This window comes from Scyliorhinus canicula, chromosome 22 (genome assembly GCF_902713615.1).
Source record: "Scyliorhinus canicula chromosome 22, sScyCan1.1, whole genome shotgun sequence".
Taxonomy (NCBI): domain Eukaryota; kingdom Metazoa; phylum Chordata; class Chondrichthyes; order Carcharhiniformes; family Scyliorhinidae; genus Scyliorhinus; species Scyliorhinus canicula.
The window spans coordinates 15,292,002-15,315,656 of record NC_052167.1 but is presented as its reverse complement, the minus strand read 5'-3'; the positions used below and the strand labels follow the sequence as shown (position 1 = coordinate 15,315,656).

Here is a 23,655-nt window from a genome sequence, read left to right as displayed (position 1 = left end):
GAGGATCAAACAAAGGGAGTGGTAGTGACAAGATTACAAGTTAATGAGAGAAGAACCTGTATTGCTTTAGTCTAGCGTGACTCTCCTGACATTCCAAAGGCCTAAGGGTGTAACACGAGCCTGAGTGTTCAAGTAGAGATGTAGATAAAGCTATGCCATGACCAATTTAGCAGGGTTGTAGTCCTTCATCTGTTGTTTGGAATGGCTAATTCTGCCAGCAACTGACGTAGATCTTTGTCTTTGTGGTGATATGATCTGCATACTCGTCTGCCATTGGGCCAGAACGTCGGCTTACCATTGGCCCTGGTCGGTCATGTGCCTCTCGACCGATTGGCCGAGAGGCTGAGTTAACCACGCCTCTATTAACGAGCTATAAATGCTCAGACGCGTGACGATCGTCCCTTTCCACTGTAGACGATCGCAGAGCTGTGTTCTAGTCAATTAAAGCCAGACTTTGGTAAATCACTCGCCTCGCGTACAATCGATGGTACATCAGTCTTCAAATTAATTACTTCTTGATTTTGGTTGTTGAATGTAAGGTGAGTGAACTGCGGGCGTGTTTCCATCCAGTGCACGTTTATCTGTGTTCCGAGAGTGACTGTGGCAAAGTGACTGATATTGTTCCCACAATCATACCTGTCCCTCGAGGTGATACACCGGGAGTGAGCAGAACCAGATTCATTTCAGAACTAAAGTTGGGGCGGGATTAACTCTTGCTTGGGGAGTGAGGTAAGGTGGGGTAGGCTAGATTTTGTGAAATTATTTCTTGGGACAGCCAAGGGATCCTAGGAAAGATGGTAAAGTGCATTTTGAAACGCGCTCCGCCTTCACTTTTCACAATTTTCAGACTTGTTTGTTCCAAACTACCAACTTCAAACCATGAATTGTTAGAGGAAGTGTCGCCCTGCTTCCGAGAAGAGCAGTGTTTTAATTTGTCAAATCCTGGTTCCAGCATCCTAACTTGCTGCAGGGTTGAGGGCTTCATTCCTGCAAAGATAGCAACACTGTGGGGCGATGCTAGCCTGAGGGAGATAATTGGGTGATAATAACAGAAACCAGCCAATTGATATTTGCATGGAAGACTGACTGGTAGTTTCATAGACATCTGATCTTCATAGAATTTACAGTGCAGAAGGAGGCCTTTCGGCCCATTGAGTCAGTACTGACCCCTGGAAAGAGCACCTTACTGAAGCCCACACCTCCACCCTATCCCCGTAACCCAGTAACCCCACCCAACATTTTTGGACATTAAGCTCAATTTAGCCTGGCCAATCTACCTAACCTGCACATCTCTGTACTGTGGGAGGAAACCGGAGCACCCGGAGGAAACCCAAGTAGACACAGGGAGAACGTGCAGATTTCGCACAGTCAGTGACCCAAGCCGGGAACCCTGGCGCTGTGAAGGAATAGTGATAACCACTGTGATACCATGCAGCCCAACTAAATGTTTCATCCCCTCACTTTCCTGAGTAAAAGCAAAAGAGGGAGTTCCTTAAATGACTCGGTTGATTCAATAAATGCATAATTGAGCCTTCCAGATCAGAGAAATTCCCAATTTGATCCCTGTTTTAGGCTCAGTAGGTCTTGCAAAGGTGTTCTGAGTCTTGTGTAGTTGAACGTTAAGTGTTTACATAGCTTTGTATCTACACACAGGGTATAGCCCAAGCTATGAGCTACCTCCACACTTGCTTCTGCACAGGTCTCTGTCCAGTCCACAACTTACTCTAAACTCAGGTTATGTATCTCTTTCCAGCACACTGTGGGTGATTTTTGTTTCCTAGACCCACATTAACCCTTGCTATGCCAGATACACTTCTACTACAATCCACAGCCTCTGCTGAGTTTGCTTTGGTTTCGCTGCACTCTGCACAGAGAATTTGAGCTCCCGCTCCTGGTAATTTTTCAGAGACCTGGTGGAACGTGTCCTGGTGACCAGAACAGAGAGATTTCCATTTGTCATCTAATTGGTGAAGGAATAGCCTACTGTTCACTTTGACATGTGGAAAAAGAACAGCCGCTTGCCTCAATCAGGCTGCTAGCAACTTGTGCCAAAATTTCTGGACATTAAGACCAGCTTGGTAGAAAGGTCAAGCGACCACCTTGGAGATTTGGACTGCAAGAGGGAAGGGCAGTTTGAGGCAGTATTTTCCAATGCCTGCAATACACAGCTTGGTGTAAAGTGCCACCTTCTGAGATGGTTTATTAGCAGCCAGGGGAATATAGTCCTCTGTGGAAAGACAGGCGGACATTCAAAGCTATTGGATAAAAGCAAATTAATGCGGATGCTGGAATCTGAAACGAAAGAGAAAATGCTGGAAAATCTCAGCAGGTCTGGCACCATCTGTAAGGAGAGAAAAAAGCTAATGTTTCCAGTCCAATAAATTTGATTAAGAGTCATAGGACTTGAAACGTTGGATTGGATTGGATTGGATTTGTTTATTGTCACGTGTACCGAGGTGAGTGAAAAGTATTTTTCTGCGAGCAGCTCAACAGATCATTAAGTACATGGGAAGAAAAGAGAATAAAAGAAAATACATAATAGGGCAACACAAGATATACAATGTGACTACATAAGCACTGGCATCGGATGAAGCATACAGGGTGTAGTGTTAATGAGGTCAGTCCATATGAGGGTCATTTAGGAGTCTGGTGACAGTGGGGAAGAAGCTGTTTTTTGAGTCTGTTCGTGCGTGTTCTCAGACTTCTGTATCTCCTGCCCGATGGAAGAATTTGGAAGAGTGAGTAAGCCAGGTGGGAGGGATCTTTGATTATGCTGCCCGCTTTCCCCCGGCAGTGGGAGGTGTAGATGGAGTCAATGGATGGGAGGCAGGTTCGTGTGATGGACTGGGCGGTATTCACGACTCTCTGAAGTTTCTTGCGGTCCTGGGCCGAGCAGTTGCCACAGCAGGCTGTGATGCAGCCAGATAGGATGCTTTCTATGGTGCATCTGTAAACGTTGGTAAGGGTTAATGTGGACATGCTGAATTTCCTTAGTTTCCTGAGGAAGTATAGGCGCTGTTGTGCTTTCTTGATGATAGCGTCGACGTGAGTGGACCAGGACAGATTTTTGGAGATGTGCACCCCTAGGAATTTAAACTGCTAACCATCTCCACCTCAGCCCCATTGATGCTGACAAGTGTGTACAGTACTTTGCTTCCTGAAGCCAATAACCAGCTCTTTAGTTTTGCTGGCATTGAGGGAGAGATTGTTGTCGTTACACCACTCCACTAGGTTCTCTATCTCCCTCCTGTATTCTGACTTGTCGTTATTCGAGATCCGGCCCACTATGGTCGTATCGTCAGCAAACTTGTAGATGGAGTTGGAACCAAGTTTTGCCACGCCGTCGTGTGTATACAGGGAGTACAGTAGGGGGCGAAGTACGCAGCCTTGCGGGGCACCGATATTGAGGACTATTGTGGAGGAGGTGTTGTTGTTCATTCTTACTGATTGTGGTCTGTTGGTCAGAAAATCAAGGATCCAGTTACAGAGTGAAGACCTGCTGAGATTTTCCAGCATTTTCTCTTTCGCTTCAAAGGTATTGCTGAGCCACAAAGCACCATCTCCGTCAGCAGAGTCTGTCTTCCTCCTGGACTGCAATACAACTGCAGTCTAATCCTGCAAAGCGCTAGTTCGAAAGTTAAAAACGTAGGGGATATTTTCTGTAAATGATAAGAAGGCTGGAATCTGTGTTTATTTCTAGTTTAAAGTTGATGTTTACCAGAAGCTGCCTCCCATTCCCAGCTTTCTGCGGCAGGTTTGATACACACAAACCCTGGCGTCTCATTCAGTTTCAGCTAATGTTGCATCCTGATAGGTCTAACCCCTCAGAAAAATGGCCAACGTCATGACGATTGGCAAGAAGTTCCCTTCCGGGATAAAACACACACATTTGGGTGCAGTTAGGAAACTGCCAGGCGTCGTTTGGAGGTACAAGATTCGCATTTGGCCCTAATCCGCTCTGCTTGGTAACTTTTGCAGTACAATGTGTTTATTAAGATTATCCTCTTGTTACTTTGTATTCATTTGTCCAGGGCGCTGCGTATGTGCAAAACAGGAGAATCGAGCTCAACCTCTTGGGAGGATTTCCCTTTTTATTTTGAATGATAGGGATTAAACAAGGAGAGAAACATGTTCAATTGAGTTTAAAGTTTGCAGAGAATCTGTAAGCGAGCTTGGAAGTTAAGTGTTTTATCCAAAGTGTGTTTATTCAAACCCACCTTCTCAAAGTGACACAATCTGGATACATGGAACATGGCTGGTAAATAATTGTGTTACAATTGTATCGTGTATCAGAGGGGGAGGATTGCCTTATAGCGAAGGTCGAGCGAAGAACTGTTTGGTGCAGATGTATTGAGCGCAGCAGAGACCGTTCTGCAAGACTCCCTTAACTGTTAAGAGAGTTTATAACTTCCAGGGCGTTTAGCTTGGCTCTTTTAATGTTATTTTACTTTTAGGACAGCAGTTTGGACAGTCGACCCTTTCTTTACTGCTGTCAGCACAAAGGGACTTCAGACCAGTGGACCCTGACCCTTGGACAGTTTTGCAGCGGGCTAGAATCTGCCTGTCTGCCAGCTCAGGGTGATTTGATACTGTCAGTTATTTGGAGCAGAGTCTTGCAACGTAGTGTCTGACCTCGAGGAGTCCCTTTTCAAAAGAAGAGCTGGGTTGAATGTTCCTGTGACTGGGGAGTGTGACATGAGCAGCAAAAGCAGCCCCTTGTTACAATGTCCTGTAGGTGCCTCTAGGGGCTGGTTCAGCTGGACTTGTGAATAAGTGTTTACAAGAGTAAATGCATTGTTTCTTTAAATAGATTTGCTGTTCCACAATAAAGCTGGCTTTTGGTGAGCACATTTCGGAAAGATCAGGTTAGAAAATTCGGAATAAGAGCACCATTCGGCCCCTCAAGTCTGTCCGATCATTCTATTGGTTCTGAACTGATCACACCACAACTTCCTTTGCCTGCCTTTGATCCATATTCCACAATACCCTTCCCTCATATTAAAATAAATGACAATCTCTGTCTTGAAGGCTCCAGTTATTCCCTGACATCCACACAATTATGAGGGTGAGCGTTCCAGATTTCCAATCCCGAACAATCTCACTCTAATTTTAAAATTCTTCTCTAGATTCTCCCACCAGAGAGAATAGCTTCCCCACCCCATAAAATCTTTAATTTTAACATCTCTGCAGTTATAGATTTGCGTCCTATAATATCCAACCCATTCAACTTACTTAGACCGAGTTCCTCTGGCTCCATGTGTGATTTTGGGCAGCAGGATTGTAAAGAGGCTGTCTTCTTTTTTTTTTGGCTGGCCCTGTCTTCTTTTACCACTTGGTGATGCCCACCCTCCTGCCACTCTGGTAGGTCGTACCTCTGGGAGTGAAGGACATGCCCGACCATCCTGAATTCTCTCTCTGTTACAATGTCCTGTCGGTGCCTCTAGGGGCTGGTTTAGCACAGTGGGCTAAACAGCTGGCCTCTAATGCAGAACAAGGCAGCAGCGCGGGTTCAATTCCCGTACCGGCCTCCCCGAACAGGCTCCTAAATGTGGCGACTAGGGGCTTTTCACAGTAACTTCATTGAAGCCTACTTATGACAATAAGTGATTATTATTATTAACTGATCCTCTGTAGCATTTCCTTATTGGTGCTGCTCTCAGTGTGATGCTCAGGATCTTGCATTGGCAGAGCTGGTTTAAGACAACCAACATGATACCTTTGCCGTTCTCTTCCACGTCTCGATGAGCAGATTGTGTTTGGTAGTACTGTGGACCTGTAGAATCGCAGCTTCGTGGCTGTGCTGATGGCTGTCCATGCCATGTGGAGCCACTGGGAGATTGATGTTGCTTTGCTGATTATTGTGTGAACTTCACCTCTCTGGAGGTGTTGCTTCCTTGGTAGGGGAAGTGGTTGATGTCCTTGATCCTTTTGTTGACCAATGGTAACGGGCCTTGTTGCCGTTCAGTCATCAATGCCCTAGTCTACTTTGCAGCTGATGCGCAAACCAACCTTGGTGTCACTGTTGTCAAGACTGTGACAACTGTTAATTGGTCTCATTCAACAGAAATCTGTGAAGAAAATACTTTTAAAAAAATGTATTTAAAGAATGTGGGCATTGCTGGTTAGGCCAGCGTTTATTGCCCATTCCTAGTTGCCCTTCAGAAGGTGGTGAGTTGCCTTCTTGAACCGCAGCAGTCCTTGAGGTGTAGGGACACCTACAGTGCTGTTAGGGAGTTAGTTCTAGGATGGTGTTATCTGAGCCACTTCCAGCAACAGTGAAGGAACGGCTATATATTCCCCAGTTAAGTTGATGAGTGGCTTGGAGGGGAACCTCCAGCTTGTAGTATTCCCATGTGTCATCTGCCCTAGTCCTTCTAGATGGTAGTGGTTGTGGGCTTGGAAGGTGCTGTCTAAGGAACCTTGGCAAGCTACTGCAGTGCATCTTGTAGGTAGATGGTACACACGGCTGCCACTGTTTGTCAGTGGTGGAGGATTTGAATGTTTGTGGAAGGGGTAACAATCAAGCGGACTACTATGTCCTGGACGGTGTGGAGCTTCGAGTGTTGTGTCAGAGCTCTACTCATTCAGGCAAGTGGAGAGCATTCCATTGCACTCCTGACTTGTGCCTTGTTGATGGTGAGTTACTTGCTGTAGGATTTCTAACCTTTGACCTGCTCTGGCAGCAGCAGTATTAATATGGCGAGTCCAGTTCAGTTTCTCATCAATGGTAACCCTCAGGATGTTGATAGTGGGGGATTGAGTGGTAATGCCATTGAATGTCAAGGGGTGGTTAGATCCTGTCTTTTAGGAGATGGTCTTTGACTGGCACTTGCTACTGGGCTGGCAACTTGGGCTATTGAACGGTTTTTAAACTTCATTCATCATTCATTCCTCAGAGCAGCTACATGTTATAGGAGTTAATGCAACAGAAGCTAGTGATATGCAACAAAAGGAAATTGTTTAACTGGCAAAGTCACACAGCTCTCCTTTGCTTTTTTGGTGTGTTTGCTTTTTTTCCCTCCTGCAATTGCATACCTGGCAATTATTTACCTTCAATTTATCGAACGCCACTTTATTCCTCGTGCTCCACTGCCACTCTTACACCCCCACCAGTGCCCCCACTGCATCCAAACTTCTGATCCACGATGGTGATATCTGAAGCCACTTCCAGGGAATGTGCAAGAGTTCTGGGACAATCCTCCAATTTCCCTGGCTCTCTCGCTCTAAAACATTTGGGCATAGCAGTGATTGACTTAGTGGCATGACCCATTCCAGACAATTTGAAAGAGTTTTGATTTCAGCTCCCAGACGAAACCCATTGGCTGTGTTCCTGAAGAGATCAGAGAGAAACGTGGTGTCTATTACCTTTCCTTCCAGAGTTATATCGCCAGACTCTTTGTTGTCATTAGTGTTCTGTCAAGAGGTATAGTGTTACCCGTAAACTGATTGGTGAGCCTTGCTCCTCCGAGACATAGTACCTTGCTGAATATTGACAGCAGATATCCCCCACCCCCTCACTGTCGCTGGATTTCCAGCCACTACTCCTCACAGCCCCTCCCATCTCTCTCAGCCACTTCCTGGCTGCCTCTCCCACACCATTGTAGCTGTTTGCCCACCCTCCAGCCATGCAGCCTCTCTCAGTATCGCTGCTCTGGTCCTCGGGCTGAACATGGCAATTTTCCCACTGCTTGCTGCTTTTCCAACTACACTTTCTCCCTCTGGTGAGACTCCCTGTGAGCCTATGAGCAATAAACAGCCTGTGATTGGAGCAGTAGCTCCTCCAATCTGTCACTTCAACTTACTTGTTACTTAGGCATATTTTGAACATAGGTGTGCGGGGTTGTTAGAAACCTTTGCCGGGCTGGTCTCTGGCCCACAGGCCACATGTTGGATATTGCGTGAAAACACAATGCATGGTAGGTTGTCGCATAAGGTTAAATCTCACGGGATCCAGGGTGAGGTAGCCAATTGGATACAAAATTGGCTTGGCGACAGAAGCCAAAAGGGTGGTTGTAGGGGGTTATTTTTCAAATTGGAGACCTGTAACCAGTGGTGTGCTTCAGGGGTCAGTGCTGGGACCACTGGTGCTTGTTATTTATAGTAATGATTTAGATGAGAATTTAGGAGGCATAGTAAGTTTGCGGATGACACCAAGATTGGTGGCATAGTGGACAGTAAAGAAGGTTATCTATGGTTGCGCCAGGATTTTGATCAATTGGACCAGTGGGACGATGAATGGCAGATGGAGTTAAATTTCGATAAATGTGAGGGGATGCATTTTGGTAGATCGAATCAGGGCAGGACCTCCTCAGTTAATGGTAGGGTGTTGGGGAGAGTTACAGAACAAAGATATCTTGAAGTACCGGTTCATAGCTCCTTGAAAGCGGAGTCGCAGGTAGACAAAGTGGTGAAGAAGTCATTCAGGTTTCATTGGTCAGAACATTGAGTACAAGAGTTGGGACGTCTTGCTGAAGCTGTACAAGACATTTGTAAGGCCACACTCGTGTCCATGAAAGAATTAAAAAAACAGCATTCATAGCTCACAGGTGAATACAAGAGCAGGGATTGGCCATTCAGCCCTTCGAACACACTCCTATCATTCAAGGAGATCATGGCTGATCTTCTACTTCAACACCATTTTCCTGCACACTATCTCCATATCCCTTGCTGTTTGTAATATGTAAAAATCTGTCGATCTCAGCCTGGAACATACTCGAGGATTGAATCTCCACAGCCCTCCAGGGAAAAGAATTCCAAAGACTAACAACCCTCTGAAGAAGAAATTCCTCTTCATCTCTATCTAAAATGGGTGACCCTAGCACAATCAGGTTCCAGCCTTGGTCACATTGCAGCCACATCTTTGTAATGGCTATCATAATCATACTAATTACAAGCACGCATTCAGATAAAGTGCTGTAAATGGGCATTCAGCCTCTGATCTCCGGGTAAGCGTTCTCTAAGGTGGCCTTCAGGACGCGCGACAACGCAGAATCACCGAGCAGAAACTTATAGCCAAGTTCCGCACACATGAGTGCGGCCTCAACCGGGACCTGGGATTCATGTCGCATTACATTCACCCCCCACCATCTGGCCTGGGCTTGCAAAATCCTACCAATTGTCCTGGCTTGAGACAATTCACACCTCCTTAACCTGGGGTTACCCCTCTCTCTGGACCTGTAAAGACTTATTTACCTGCAAATGCTCACATTCTAAGCATTGTCTGGCATCTTTGAATTTGTCTATATATATGTTTCTGGAACATACCTCTTCATTCACCTAAGGAAGGAGCAGTGCTCTGAAAGCTAGTGTTTGAAACAAACCTGTTGGACTTTAACCTGGTGTTGTAAGACTTCTTACTGTGCTTTCCCTTTTGTGACATCAAGACATTGACCATGATTAGCAAATCTTGGTGGACTGCAGCAAAGTGTGAAAACAGAAATACTCTGTACCAGTCATTGACTGCAGCTTCCAAGCTGCTAGACATCTTGACCCTCTGGGTCCATGTGAATGCAGCTGAGAGAGTGGGGACAGCATCACGCACTCTTCCTGTACTTTCATCAAATTCCTTAGCATAGGTTAATTAGCTGCAAAAATGTGACCTTTGAAATTTGGGTTTTTGTTATACCTGGCACAGTATAAATACACACAGGAAGATAAGACTTTTGCAAGGGGGGGGGGGGGTACACCTGGTGGTGCCCCCTAATGCTATTTACATTTTGTTGTTTATTTACATGAGTTTAGACTTTAGACCGTTTCTTCTGGACATAGCCATAAATTGAGGGGTAATAGATATAGGACAGAGGTCAGAGGTAGGTTTTTTACGCAAAGAGTGGCGAGGCCGTGGAATGCCCTACCTGCAACAGTAGTGAACTCGCCAACATTGAGGGCATTTAAAAGTTTATTGGATAAGCATATGGATGATAATGGCATAGTGTAGGTTAGATGGCCTTTAGGTTTTGACTTCCCATGTCGGTGTAACATCGTGGGCCGAAGGGCCTGTACTGCGCTGTATCGTTCTACGTTCTATGTTCTTTTTGTCCTTTTGTTCTCTTTCCGCCTTGCTGCATTCGTTGTGCCGTGGTGTTCCCCTGTGTTTTCTTTCCCACTTGTGTTCCTCTCTCTTTTCTAACTCCTCCCTTGCTTTCTCCCCCTCTCCTCCTCTTTCCTTTTGCGTCTTGGCAACCGTATCATTGTTCCTGGCTATTTAGTTGCTATCCACAAACAGGTCCCGGAACAGCCGGGTGAATGGCTCCTATGATTTGTGGAAGCCATCTTCCAACCCATGGGTGGCGAATTTGATTTTCTCCGTTTGGAGAAATTTCTCTAGGTTGGACAGCCAGTCTGCAGCTTTACGTGGTGCTGCTGAGCAGGATTCATCCTGGGCGATCAGGGAGGCAAAGGCAAGGGAGTCGGCCCTCTTTGTCATGAACGGATCTGGCTGGTCTGATATCCCGAAGACCGCCACCTTCGGGCATGGCTCCACCCTCATCCCCACCACTTTGGACATTGACTCGAAGAAGGCTTTCCAGTACCTGGTAAGTCTGGGGCAAGACCAGAACATGTGGGCGTGGTTGGCCGGGCCTCCTTGGCACCGTTCATATCTATCCTCCACCTCCCGGGAAGAACCTGCTCATTCGCGTTCTGGTTAAGTGGGCTCTATGTACCACTTTTAGTTGCGTTAAGTTAAGTTGGAGTTGAACCTGTGTAGTGCTTCGCTCCAGAGCCCGCACCCTATTTTGAACCCCAAGTCTTCTTCCCACTTCCTCCTTGGCACGATCAGTTGGGCATGGGCATTGGCCCTCCTTCCCATGAAAAGATCTGGCTGGTTTGATGCCCCAAAGACCGCCACTTTCTGACATGGCTCCACCCTCATCCCCACCACTTTGGACATTACCTCGAAGAAGGCTGTCCAGTACCCTGCAAGTATTGTCCAGTATTGTGACCTGACCGTCGGTGTATAGGTCTCTAACCCCTCCCATCCTGACTCCACCTTCTAAAGGTGGCGTCTGTGAGTGCCGGCGCAAACCTATGGCTGTTGTAGATGGGGGCTTTAGCGGACATTTTGGTTAGGCCGAATTGTTGTAGCTGATTCCAGGACTGTTGCAGCCACCATTGGGCTGTGTGAGTACTACTTGGGTGGGGATGGGAATGCCGCCTCGCCCCGGAGGGAGGTCGCCTAGCAGGAGGCCTCCTCCCTGAGCACCCACTCGGCTTTTGGCTCCTTTATCCATCCCATTACTATTTTTACTGTCACTGCTCAGTGGCAGTACTGCAGGTTTGTGAGGGCTAGTCCCCCCCCCCCGGTTTTTGTTTTCTGTAAGACCTTCTTTGGGGTCATTCTACCCTGCATATCTTTGGGTTGTGGGGGCGAAACACGGGGAGAATGTGCAAACTCCACACGGACAGCGACCCAGAGCCGGGATTGAACCTGGGACCTTGGCGCCGTGAGGCAGCAATGCCAGCCACTGCGCCACCGTGCTGCCACATGTTTTTCTAACCTTGGATTGGATTGGATTGGATTGGATTGGATTTGTTTATTGTCACGTGTACCGAGGTACAGTGAAAAGTATTTTTCTGCAAGCAGCTCAACAGATCATTCAGTACATGGGAAGAAAAGGGAATTGAACAGAATTCATGAAAATACATGAGAACATGTTATACTTCTTCTGGACATAGCCATAAATCCATTTATAGTATTCTCTTCAACTACTTCCTGTGGTAGCAAGTTCCTCATCCTTACCACTGTCTGCATAAAAATGTTTCTTCTGAATCCCGATTGGATTTCTTGGAGACCTATCTTATTTAGATGACCTCTAGTTCTGCTCTTTCCTTTGTGTGGGAAACACACTCCATTTTCATTTGATCAAAACCTTTCCTCATTTTAAAGACCTCGATTAGGTCATTTCACAACCTTCTTGTTTCAATAGAGGAGACCCAGCTTGATCATCCTTACCTGAACGGTATTGAATCACAGTTCTGGTATCATCCACATTTGCACCCTTTCCAGCGCCTCTATATCATTTTTTTTGTAACATAGCAGCCATAGTTGTAGGTGGTTCTGCAGGTGTGGTCCAACCCCAAGTTCATTGCAAGTTTGACATAACTTCTTTGCCTTTCAGTTTTATCTCTCTAACACAGCGGTTCTCAAGATGTGCTCTACAGACCACTGGGTCCTCCAGGAGATCAATGGGCTGGTCCAAAATACAGGTCATTGATGGGCAATGCCACGGCCAAGATGAGATGACGGAACAAGCCATCCCCACCATTCAAGCACTGCTGCCATTGCCAACAAACAAAGCCCCCCCCCCCCCACCCCCCCCTACCGTGAGAAACCTTTCCGACCAATGCTCTAGAAAATAAACTCCAGTCCTAGGTTTGCTTTGGGTGGGGTCTTGTTAACTTCCGTTGTTACTTTTCACTTGTGCATTTGATTTGCGTACTTCTGTTCTCAGATCGCTTTTGCTCCTCTACCCATTTAGATTCTTATTTTCTAAGTAATATGCAGCCTCCTATTTTTGATGTTTTTCAGTGAACTCCAATGACAAATAAGCCTCGGAACGATCTGATTTAGAAAATTGCCAGCCAACAATAAGATTGGCAAACTGCTCTTCATCCCTGAGCAGAAGGTATTAATAATGATGCACATTAGGGTTTAGACTTGCTCAGTGGGCACCATAAGCTCTTCTGCCAATGTCGGGTTTTACAGCAGGTACAATTTGGCTTGGCCAGTCACTAAGATCTATTTTCTGAATTACCTTTGCGCTTCATGCAATTTATTTCTGTTAATATCCTTTCCTGTAGAGCATTTGAAAAGGGAATTTCTTATTTGACCAACTTCCCCTAATTTTTGAGAGTAGACAAGGGTTATGTGGTAGATCTAATTTATCTAACTGTTCTCAAATCTTCATTCCTGTCGAGCTTATGTTACCATTCTGGGCTTAAAACATTTTGGTTTCATGTTCTCCTTAACATTAAATTCCACTTGGATACCCTTAACTATCAGGCTTTGGACTGGATAAAGACCTGTTCCTTCCCACAAGTATGTGACTGGAGTTTTGATTGAGCGGCAATCTTAACATCGATCCAGTTTAACTTCAGCCTACAAAACCCATGTCAGATGCTATTGAGGGACTTTTCCCCATAATTGTTTTTCTGATTACCGCATTTTGTTGAAACATATTGCTTTTGTAGGTTATTTTTTGGATGATGTTCCTCAAGTAATTTGGCTACAAAATAGTTACTGCAGCCAATACGTTTCATATCTTCTGGCTAGACAGGGACCCCACTTTTCTGTCACTCCTCTCCTCCTGTTACAGAATACACAGGGAAAACCCTTCTTCATCCGTCTCGCTTTGTGTTATGGATTCTTCCTCGGGTTCCTCATCAGGAGCAACGTAATGGACACTGGACTTTACTCTATTTCCTTCTCTACATTCCTCACAATGCTATAATATGATGTGGCGGTTTTCTCCCTGTCTCCAATCTTTCATCACCTACTGATCTTGGTTAACAATTAGTTAAGTGACCCAGTTGTGTAGTTATGACATTTATCCTTCTTACATTGGCCTGGATAATTCCCAGCACACCTCCACCATGGTTAAGTGCCTGTTCAATCTGGATTGCTTTAAGTAATTTGGTTGGATCAGTGACATTCGGTTCCTGGATCCTGATTGGCCATGGCATTGACTTGATACCTGAACAAATGAGAATGATAAATTGAGCAATTCATTAAGTATGTTATTTAAAGTACACTGTGTCATATATGAAATAATTTAAGTATTACAGATAAATGGTAACATTGCCACAATTACTAATGTACCATGTACATTACCACCTCCAAACTCAGAACAATTTACATATTACTCCTGACCAGACTCTTGACAGTACTCCCACTTGAGATCAAAATCTGTGCATTTTCACTGGACAACATGTGATGCATGTTGCAAGGTCAATACTTAAAACCTCCAACTCGGGAACAGTTTGTACATGTTTGACCTACTTGTCTACGTGTAAAAGATGATTCCTGAGTGATTTGACGGGAAATGAAATGGGATAAATGTGTGTGGGAGGCAGCCTTTTGCACGTCCCAACATCAACAGATGTTGGCAATTGCAAAATTGAGGAGCACAGTGCTACAAGTTGTTATTTTCTTGATACTGACTAATTATCCACTGCCATTCATTTACTTAATGCTGGAGAATAGGATTATAAGTGTAGTATCAGCTCAAATATGAAAGTTAATTTACTTACGAAAGACATTTTCTTCAGTGTTAGTCTTAACTGAGCCTTTTAAATCCCCACAACAGCATCTGCCCAGACTAGTTCACATTGATTATTTATATCACAGAATTGTTATAGTGCAGAAAGAGGCCATTTGGCCCATAGTGTCTGCACCGGCACTCCACACAAGCATTGTGACTTAGTGCTATTCCCCTGTTCTTTATTTTAATGGGGAGGCGGCTGTGTAGTGGTATTGTCACCGGCCCCAGGGTAATACTATGGGGATCTGGGTTCAAATCCCACCATGGCACATACTGAAATTTGAATTAAAAGTCTAACGATGACCATGAACTCATTTTGTCGCAAAAACCCATCTGGTTCACTAATGCCCTTAAGGGATGGAAACCTGCCTTTTACCTGGTCCAGATTGACAGCTGAAATGGTCTAGCAAACCACTCCGTTCAAGGGTAATTAAGGATGTGCAATAAATGACGACCTCGCCAGCGATGCCCATATCCCTATAATGAATTTTAAAAATAGTAATTATTGAATGCCTCGTTTGATCCTGTCACCGCCATCATTTCCAGGCAGTGCATTCAGGACCCTGTGTGACAAAACTATTTCTCACAGGTTAGTGTGAAAGGAGAATCTAAAAGCTTTTGGACAGGAGCATGATGGCCAGGGTGAATCAAATGGTATAATAAAGACTCCTGACTTTGTTTTCAAACTTTTGATGCTACTTATCATGTACCATTGTTCATTTTCTTCGAAGGCATCTGTGTGAGTTTAACATTTCTAAATTCTTGCAGTTATGTCAATGTCACAAAATTTGGTTCTTTCAGAACTGGTGTGAGCTGCAGAATCTTTTCTCTCTTCTCCAGTACATCAACAGTAAGTCGCCAGAATAATATATTATATTTAAACGTCTGCTTCAAAGGCAATTCACTGACGACGATGAAATGCTTTGGAATGTCTGGTGAAAGACGTTACTTTTCTTTGGCTCAAGTATTTTTAAAAACGTATTCATTAGTGCCCGTTTCTATTTGCCCATGAGAAGGTGGTGGTGACAGCTGAATGGCTATTTTGGAGGATAGGTTAAAGTGAACCACATTGCTGTCGGTCTGGAGTCACATAGAAACTAGATTGGATAAGGACAGCAACAACAGGGAGGCCGATTATTATCTGAATGGCTGTGAGACAGGGAAATAATAATAATCGTTATTAGTGTCACAAGTAGGCTTACCCCTGTGCCGGGTCGGAGAATCCCCAGGAGGAGGCGTGAATCCCACCCCACACCTCCGACGCCGGCTGCCTTTATTCTCCAGCGCCATTTTTCGGGCAGGGGCGGGATTCACGCCATGCCAGTCGAGGGCCATTGACAGCAAACCCCCCCCCCCCCCCCGGCGATTCTCCGGGTCCCGATGGGCTGAGCGGCCGTCCATTTTTGGCCTGTCCTACTGGCGTGAATTACTCCCCTCACGCACGGCAGAACCTCGCAGATGAGTGTGCGCGGGCGGTCCTCGGGTGGGGGGGGGGGGGGGTGGTACTGGGGGATCCGACCCCGGAGGGTCCCCCACGGTGGCCTGGCCTGCGGGCGGGCTTGTTCTGTGGTGGGCCTTCTTTCCTCCGCACTGAGCCCCTATAGGGTTCCGCCATATTGCCTGGGGGCTGGCAGGGAGAGAACCCCCGCTCATGCGCTGAAATATCCCCACTGGTCCACGCGTGCGTGAGATCACGCCGGCCAGTCCGCGTATGCTCGAGATCACGCCGGCCAGTCCGCGCATGCGTGAACTCGCGCAACGCCGGCTGGAGCGGCACCAACGACTCGGCGGCAACCTAGCCCCCTAGAAAGGTGAGAATTCCTCACCTTGGGGGGGGGGGGGAACTTTTGATGCGGAAGTTATTGGCATGGGGACATAGCCCCATTTTCTGAGAATCCCGCCCTGTATATTTTTAAGAAGGAGGTAGATGAAGCTCTTGGAGCTAATTGGATCGAAGGATTTTTAAAAATATAAATTTAGAGTATCCAATTATTTTTTCCAATTAAGGGGCAATTTAGCGTGGCCAGTCCACCTAACCTGCACATCTTTTGGATTGTGGGGGTGAAACCCATGCAGACACGGGGAGAACGTGCAAACTCCACACGGACAGTGACCCAGGACTGGGATTCGAACCTGGGTTCTCAGCGCCGTAGGCACAAATGCTAACCACTGTGCCACCGTGCTGCCCCAATGGATCTAACGATAAGGAGGGGGTAAAGTGGGAAAAGGTTACTGAGTTGAATGATCAGCCATGATAATGAATGGCGGAGAAGGGCGGAATGGCCTCCTGCTCCTTCTTCTATTTTCTTCCTCAAATGGCATTGGCAAACCAGATAAGGTTTCACAACAATCCAGTTTCACAAGCTCAATAACTGACTTTTATTCCAGGTTCATTTAATTAACTGAACTGCTGTGATGGCGATGATGAACACAATGCTACCATATTCTTACCTTTATGACTATCTCTTAGCTCCTGCTCAGTTTAATTGTCCTTTGGAGAAAGGAAACCTGGCCTGGTCCTTAACCTGCCATAGCCTGGATGTGACTCACAATAATGTGGTTGACTCTTAAATGCCCTCTGAAATAGCCGAACAAGCCATTCAGTCATAATAAACCACTACAGAAAATGTTATAAGGAATGAAACCGGACGGACCATCTGGCATTGACCTAAGCACCGGAAACAACAAAGACAAACTCAGCCCTGTTGACGCTGCAAAGCCTTCCTTGCTAACATCTGGGATGAGTGCTATAATTGGGGAAGCTGTCTCGCAGAACAGTCAAACTACAGCATGACATACTCATACTCACCAAATCACACCTCAAAGTCCCGACACCACCACCCCTGGGTACATCCCACTGGCAGGACCGACACAGCAGAGGTGACAGCACCGTGCTATCTAGTCAAGAGGGAGTTGACCTGGGAGTCCTCAACATTGACTCCGGACCCCCTGACGTCTCATGGCAGCAGGTCCGACAAGAGATAATCTAACCATTGCCACATGACATTCAATGACACTGCCATTGCTAAATCTCCCGCTGGAAATTTCCATTAATTAGAAACTCAACTGGATTAACCATGGGGTGGATTACCCGACGCCGGTAGGGGGTTTTCCAATCCAGCGAAAAATGGGAGCGTCGGCCGAAAAACTGGATTGGTGTCGGCGTCAATTGCTTTCTGATTCTGCGGTTCCCCCGTTGGCAGTGGCAGCGAGCTACGCAGCCGACGCCTGTGTCTGATTAACAGGCTGGAAGCTGCTTTTGATGTGGTGAGGAGCTGTCAATCATAGCAAGAGTGTTTATAAACATTGTGGTTAGCATCAAAACAGGGTATTTGAGATGCATTCAAGCATGAAGGGAAAGATAGGTGAACAATCCACCTGTCTCTGGAGTAAGAAAACTGTCCATCACTGGCTAATGCAATGTATTGCTGTGAGAAATTGAATTGAAGATTTGCATTTCAAAGGCTGTCAAGGGATTTGAAGATCTTTGAGGTGTATTTGCCTTTTGAGGAGCCCCTGACACTTGTAACAGTTGCTGCTTTAAAAATGTTTATCTGAGGCAGCAGATGTTGGGGAGGGATCAGTGAAAATGTAATAATCCTTCACTCTGCTGCCTGGACTGTGCTTCATCTTTCAGGCAGGGATCACTGATTGGGGGGAGAATCTCTGATTGGGGGTGTGTGTGATGGAGGGGGGAACCTGGAAGGGGGTTGTGGGGGGATTTGGGTCACCATCATACTGTGGCGTGGGCGATTCGTTATTCCCTTGGGTTTGGTTGGGGGGAATTTTCCAACTTGACATTTATTCCCTCCACCACTGGCGTAAGAGTGGAAGCAGTGTGTACCATCTAAAAGATGCACTGCAGGAACTCACCAAGCCAAGGATGCTTAGGCAGCACCTTCAAACCAATGACTGCTACCATCTAAAAGGACAAGGGCAGCAGATGTCTGGGAACACCACCACCTGGGAGTTCCCCATTCAAGTCACCCACAATCCTGACTTGGAAAAATATCGCCGTTCCTTCACTGTTGTTGGTTTATAGTCCAATAACTTCTTCCCTAACAGCACTGTGGGTGTATCTACACCACATGGACTGCAGTGGTTAAAGAACGTAGCTCACCAACACCTTCAAGGCAAATAGGGATGGGTAATAAATACTGGCCCAGCCAGCGATATCCACATTCCATGAATGAATAAATGAAAAATTCATAGTCTTTCTTCTTGCTGTTTCAAAGCTGTCCATCATTTGAAAAGCTTTTCTAAAAAGCAATAAAATTGAGATTTTCTAATGGCTGGAACCTAAACAAACTTCAAAGTTAGAAAAGGTATTTATAGGCTTTCTACTTATTTATATGTGAATAACACATTAGGAAAGGGTTGCCTCTGCTGTGTTTTATTTTACAATATTGAATTGCCTCAAAACCTTCTACCAAGATTTGAATAAGAAATAGAAACGTTCCTCGAGTTCCGAACATAAAGGCACCATTAACATCTCCGGGATCGGGTCCAGCGCCGCTTTCGGGAACATAGAAAACTCGCGATTCAGTCCCGGCATCAGCACTTAGTCGCCCAAACGGAGATTTCCGCCCCCTATTCTTGTCGGGGCAATGATTTGTGTCACATCTGGATTTTGCCTGGGACCTGCAGACAGTGCTGAACTTCACTTTCCCCTGCATTGAAAAGCAGGCAAGCTCCCAACACAGCTACACAGAAACATTAAACTTTTTCAGGAAATGGATCCAGTTTGAACAAAACTTGAGGAAAATAATGAAGCCAAGAGGTATATGTGGTTTTTTTTAAACTGGTCAAAGCAGGAACTTTTATAGTTAACAAACTTGACCATAAAAAAAATAGTGGAGAACGGTTTAGCTCCGTTGGTTGGACTGGTTAAATAGTGATGCAGAACCAGGCCAGCAGCGGGGTTTCAATTCCCCTACCGGCTGAGGTTATTCATGAAGGTCCATCTTCTCAACTTTGCCCCTTGCCTGAGGTGTGATGGCCCTCAGGTTAAATCACCACTGGTCAGCTCTCCCCCTCAAAGGGGAAAGCAGCCTGTGGTGATCTGGGACTATGGTGACTTTACCTTTATTGACAACAGCAGATGGGAAGAATATTTAAACAGCGGGTTGATCCGCATCATTCAGCTAACTTATCGGAAATGCCACAATTTTATTCATCTCTTGAGAGAGAAAATGCGTAGGCTATCTCAACCGACTGACCAAAGAACAAAGAGGTGGTGTCAAATGACCCTAAAATCTGCAGAGGTACAGAAACACTTTTTATGCTCCGTTCCAGATTGATTTTAAATTATATGCTGAGCACTGTCTTTGTCCTCATTCATAGCTAGTCGCGCATTGTGAATTTTGAGCTCGGGAAATGTTCCATATATTGTTAACCAGATGGTTCTTTCTGTGAAATGGGCAGCCAAACTGAGCCGAGCGCACTGACCAGAATTTTTCTATTATGGGGGGTTAGTGGGCTTGGGTAGAGAACACCCTTATTGTTATGAAACCATCCCTGAGCCACTGTGGTCAGCATTATAGGGGTTAGATTTTAATATACTTGGCATTGTTCATCACTTGTCAGGACTTGCGTTAAGTGCCAGGACCTTGAGTTTTATTCCGATGTTGAGTCTGTGGTTCGGGTGGAGCAGCTTTCTGCCTCCTGGTGCACAGATCAGCAAGGTGTGGTAGTCAGTATTAGGGGTATTATGGTAACTAGGTTGGAGGTACCTTATCCTGTAAGATCATTGGTGTTAGAGGTACCTGATACTGTAAGATCATTGGTGAAGCCTGCCTGCTGGTTCCGCCCAGTAATGCGGGGTATAAGAGTCTGTGTTTCCCTAGCTGCCGCATTCTGTACCTGCGCTGCTGGGGAAACATCTAGTTTAATAAAGCCTTCAATTGTCCTACAATCTCGCTTCGGGAGTTATTGATTGTGCATCACAAGGTGTGGCATTTTATTATTTAAAGAATAAGTCTGCCCCTATCCGCTGGCTGCCATTCTGTTGCTGTCGTAATTCACCGCCCCTCTCTCCCACCTCCCGCACGTTTGCCTTTTCCAGATTGGACTGCTCCTAACTTCGCCCACCTGAAATGCTGTACCTCCTGACCCTCCAGTCTCCTATGGTCAACTCTGCATTTAACACATTTTTCTCCTGTCCAGACAGCCCTGTCCTGATCTAGCATCAGTTTTCATTGTATTTTCAACTGTACCTCAAATTGGGTTTGAAACTCTGGAAGTGAATGGAAGATAAGTGGACATTTTGTTGAGGGAACACCCACAGGCTAAAGGACAGTGTTGTCCCAGATTCCCCTGAGTTACTGTCTCCTGATTTCCCCCCTCCTCCCACTATGCTGGCTGACCCCCCAGGCTCCCACTCCACAGTTCACCTCCCTCCTCCAGTACGCATAGAATTTGGGAACTGCATCATAAATGGCACCAGGCATTGTCAGATCCCATTGCAGTCAGACTGGGATTCTCTGCTCCAAAACCTTTTCCCAGTGAGCCAAATTCTGAGCATTTCCATGACCCCACTGCTTTGACGATTATCCTCCCCAATACTCCCCCAGCAAGGCCTCCCTTCCCCAGTGCAAGAAGAATGTGCAACTCCCCCTCATTACCACCTTCCAACATGCTACTTGCCAGAAACCTCAAACAATTCTAATGTACTAAAGGGTCCTTTTATATTGGCCAAGATAATGACACCTTTTCTTTGGGCTCCTCTTCTGTTGATAACAGACCCTAATAGTTCCTTCCAATGCTCCTAGACCCCAGGATACCCCACTCATCCCCATGCTGCTACAACCACAGGAAAATCCGCTTAAAGGTACCAGAATTACGCCATACTGATGACTCTAGAACCACTATTGTTCTACATTTGGGTTCCGTACATTAGCAAATGTTAATGACAATCTGACTTCCCTGTAGACTAACCAAAGGAAGATGCATTATTAACCTGCTTCTTTACCTGTGACTTATGTGAACTGTTGTCTTTCACTGGCACCTTATTATGGGCCTCATCAAAAGTAGCATGACCTATGACTAATAGAAAGGCATGCATAAAAGCCTCTGAGAAAATCTTTAAAAAGCTATTATAATGTACCAGTCCAGTGAGCTTAATTATCTTTCAATAATTCTTACTTCTATGCCGTCTAAAAATGGAATTAAATCACGCAACCACTCTGTGTATTTTGCTGGTACTATATGCACTTAGCCATCCATGTATTTTGAAGAGTTTGTTAGCTAAACCAAATCCATTAGTAATGGATCAATAATTCAAAATGCATGCAGCATGTTTGTCTTGTGTCAACAGCAAACCCCACAGTGCTAACATGTTTTCAGATATGATACAGGTGAAACCTTGAGCCATGAAAACGTTTAGCAAGACTTGTGTAAAAGAGGGAGAGGCAACACCTGCATGAGGCATCACTAAAAAAAACCAAAACATTAACATTATTTTTTTTTCTTTAATGGGATGTGGACATCGCTGAGCATTTTTTGACCTTTGCCCTTGAACTGAGTGACTTGCTTGGCCATTTTAGAGGGAAGTTAAGAGTCAATGGGTGGAATTCTCCCAAGCCCCCAGTGGCGGGTTCTATGGCAGGTGTGGGGGAGAATATGGCGGAAGGCCCAGAAAATGATGTCTGGAGAGAGATAGAACAATAGAAAATAGGAACAGGGGGAGTCCATTCTACCCTTTGAGCCTGCTCAGCCCCATTCATTATGATCATGGCTGATCATCCAACTCTAACCTGTTCCCGCTTTCCCCCCCATATTCCTTTGAGCACTTTAGCCCCAAGAGCTATATCTTAACTCCTTGAAAACCAACAGATTGGGATCCTCCATTGGCGGGACCCTCTGCTTTTGCGGCAGCACACACACTTGCGGATTTCCCAACGGCATGGGGATGGCCGCGATGGGAAACCCCATTGGCCAGCTGCCGGAACGGAGGATCCCGCTGCCGGTAGGTGCCTGCCGCACCAGAAAATGGGTCTGGTGGGATGGAAAATCTTGCCCACGATATTTTGGCCTCCACTACATTCTGTGGTTGCCAATTCCACAGGCTCACCACTCTCTGGGTTTAGACATTTCTTCTCCTCTCTGTCCGAAAGATAGGTGGGGCTAGGATGCAAGATTTCCTTCCCTTAAGGTGGGTTTTAATGACGATCGGTGATAATTTCATAGTATCCATTACTGAGGCCAGCTTCCAGTTCCAGATTTTATTAATTAAGTTGAAGTTTTACTAGTTGCTGTAGTGTGATTTGAGCTCAGGCCCCCAGAAGCTTTAGCCTGGATTATTGTCCAGTGATATTACCATAAAAAGCATTTTTCCAGGTTACAATGGTATATAATACTGAAAGCAAAAACTTGCCATGTAAATTATAAAATTGCTTAAGACCCAAATAAAGTAGGAGGAGAATGAAATCTGATCATACCTGCAAATCCACCAAACTGGTCAAATTAACTACCAAATGTATTTCAAGTATATTGTGTTTTTTGAAGATGAATTTCTATTTATGTTTACAGTGTGTTGAGTTATGAAAGGTATTTGCCATTGGTGTACTTTGTACTGTACTATGTTTATCCGTGGAAACTAAATTGTTATTGTCGTGTCTATATTCAGCGGTTATACATGTCCTCTGTACTTTTGGCATAGAATATTATAACGTCATTTTTGCATGTTCTGTAACTACTGAGACTTAAACTAACAGTTCCATCACATTCAAATGGCCAAATTTTCACACCAACTAGTTAACGGAGAGAGAATGATTGGAGCTTTGTGGGTCCAAACAACACTATTTTATTTATGTAGGGTGTGATCAAAATGCCCAGTCCCGCCCAAATTGGGACGCATCAGGGCTATTTAATCTCGCGAGAGGTCTCTCGTGAGATTTGCAATGCTTGTTATGCTTCGTGAGATCTAATGAGATCTTGTGAGGTGTCGCAATCTGGAACTCGCCCTCACTGGGCATGATCTAGATTAAAAATTAAAGTGAATAGTTAGACTCACTTAAGTATGTTGGCACCAGATTCTCCCAAGACCCTGGAATGAATGCCCACCTCTTGGAGAGCTTGCCATGGTGCTCTTTAGCACTGGTCCACTGTGGTGAATTCATACTGTATTGTAATTCACACTGTATTGTATTGCATAGTATTATGTCCTTGTGGGCTCTGTCTGTGAGCCTTGCGCGGTTCTGCCCATAGGGGGAGATGAGGAGCTTGTACAGGGCTCCGCCTATGGCCCTTCCACTACCGGAAGTATACTTCCTGCGCGACTTAAAAGCCCTTGCTCGGGACAGCGCCCCGCCTGCTCTCAATTCTTCTGGTTGCAGGCAGGCTCAGTTGTAAGACCATTAAAACCACAGTTTACTTCCAATCGTGTTCCGAGTGA

The 23,655-nt window shown here is 45.5% G+C and overlaps 1 protein-coding gene across 5 annotated transcripts in view; it reads left to right on the top strand.

The window, feature by feature from the left end:
• Positions 1-417: 417 nt before the first annotated feature.
• Positions 418-23,655, top strand: part of LOC119956155 (elongation of very long chain fatty acids protein 5-like) — a 57,641-nt gene continuing 34,403 nt past the window's right edge. Inside the window, exons 1-2 of one of the 5 annotated variants that reach the window (XM_038783068.1) lie at positions 3,842-3,927; positions 15,063-15,111. In XM_038783068.1, the coding sequence (XP_038638996.1) occupies positions 3,845-3,927; positions 15,063-15,111 (132 nt within the window). In that variant the 5' untranslated portion in view covers positions 3,842-3,844. Of the gene's footprint in view, positions 540-3,841; positions 3,966-15,062; positions 15,112-23,655 lie in introns of those variants that run through there. The other 4 variants (XM_038783072.1, XM_038783074.1, XM_038783071.1 and 1 more) reach the window with 4 other exon arrangements.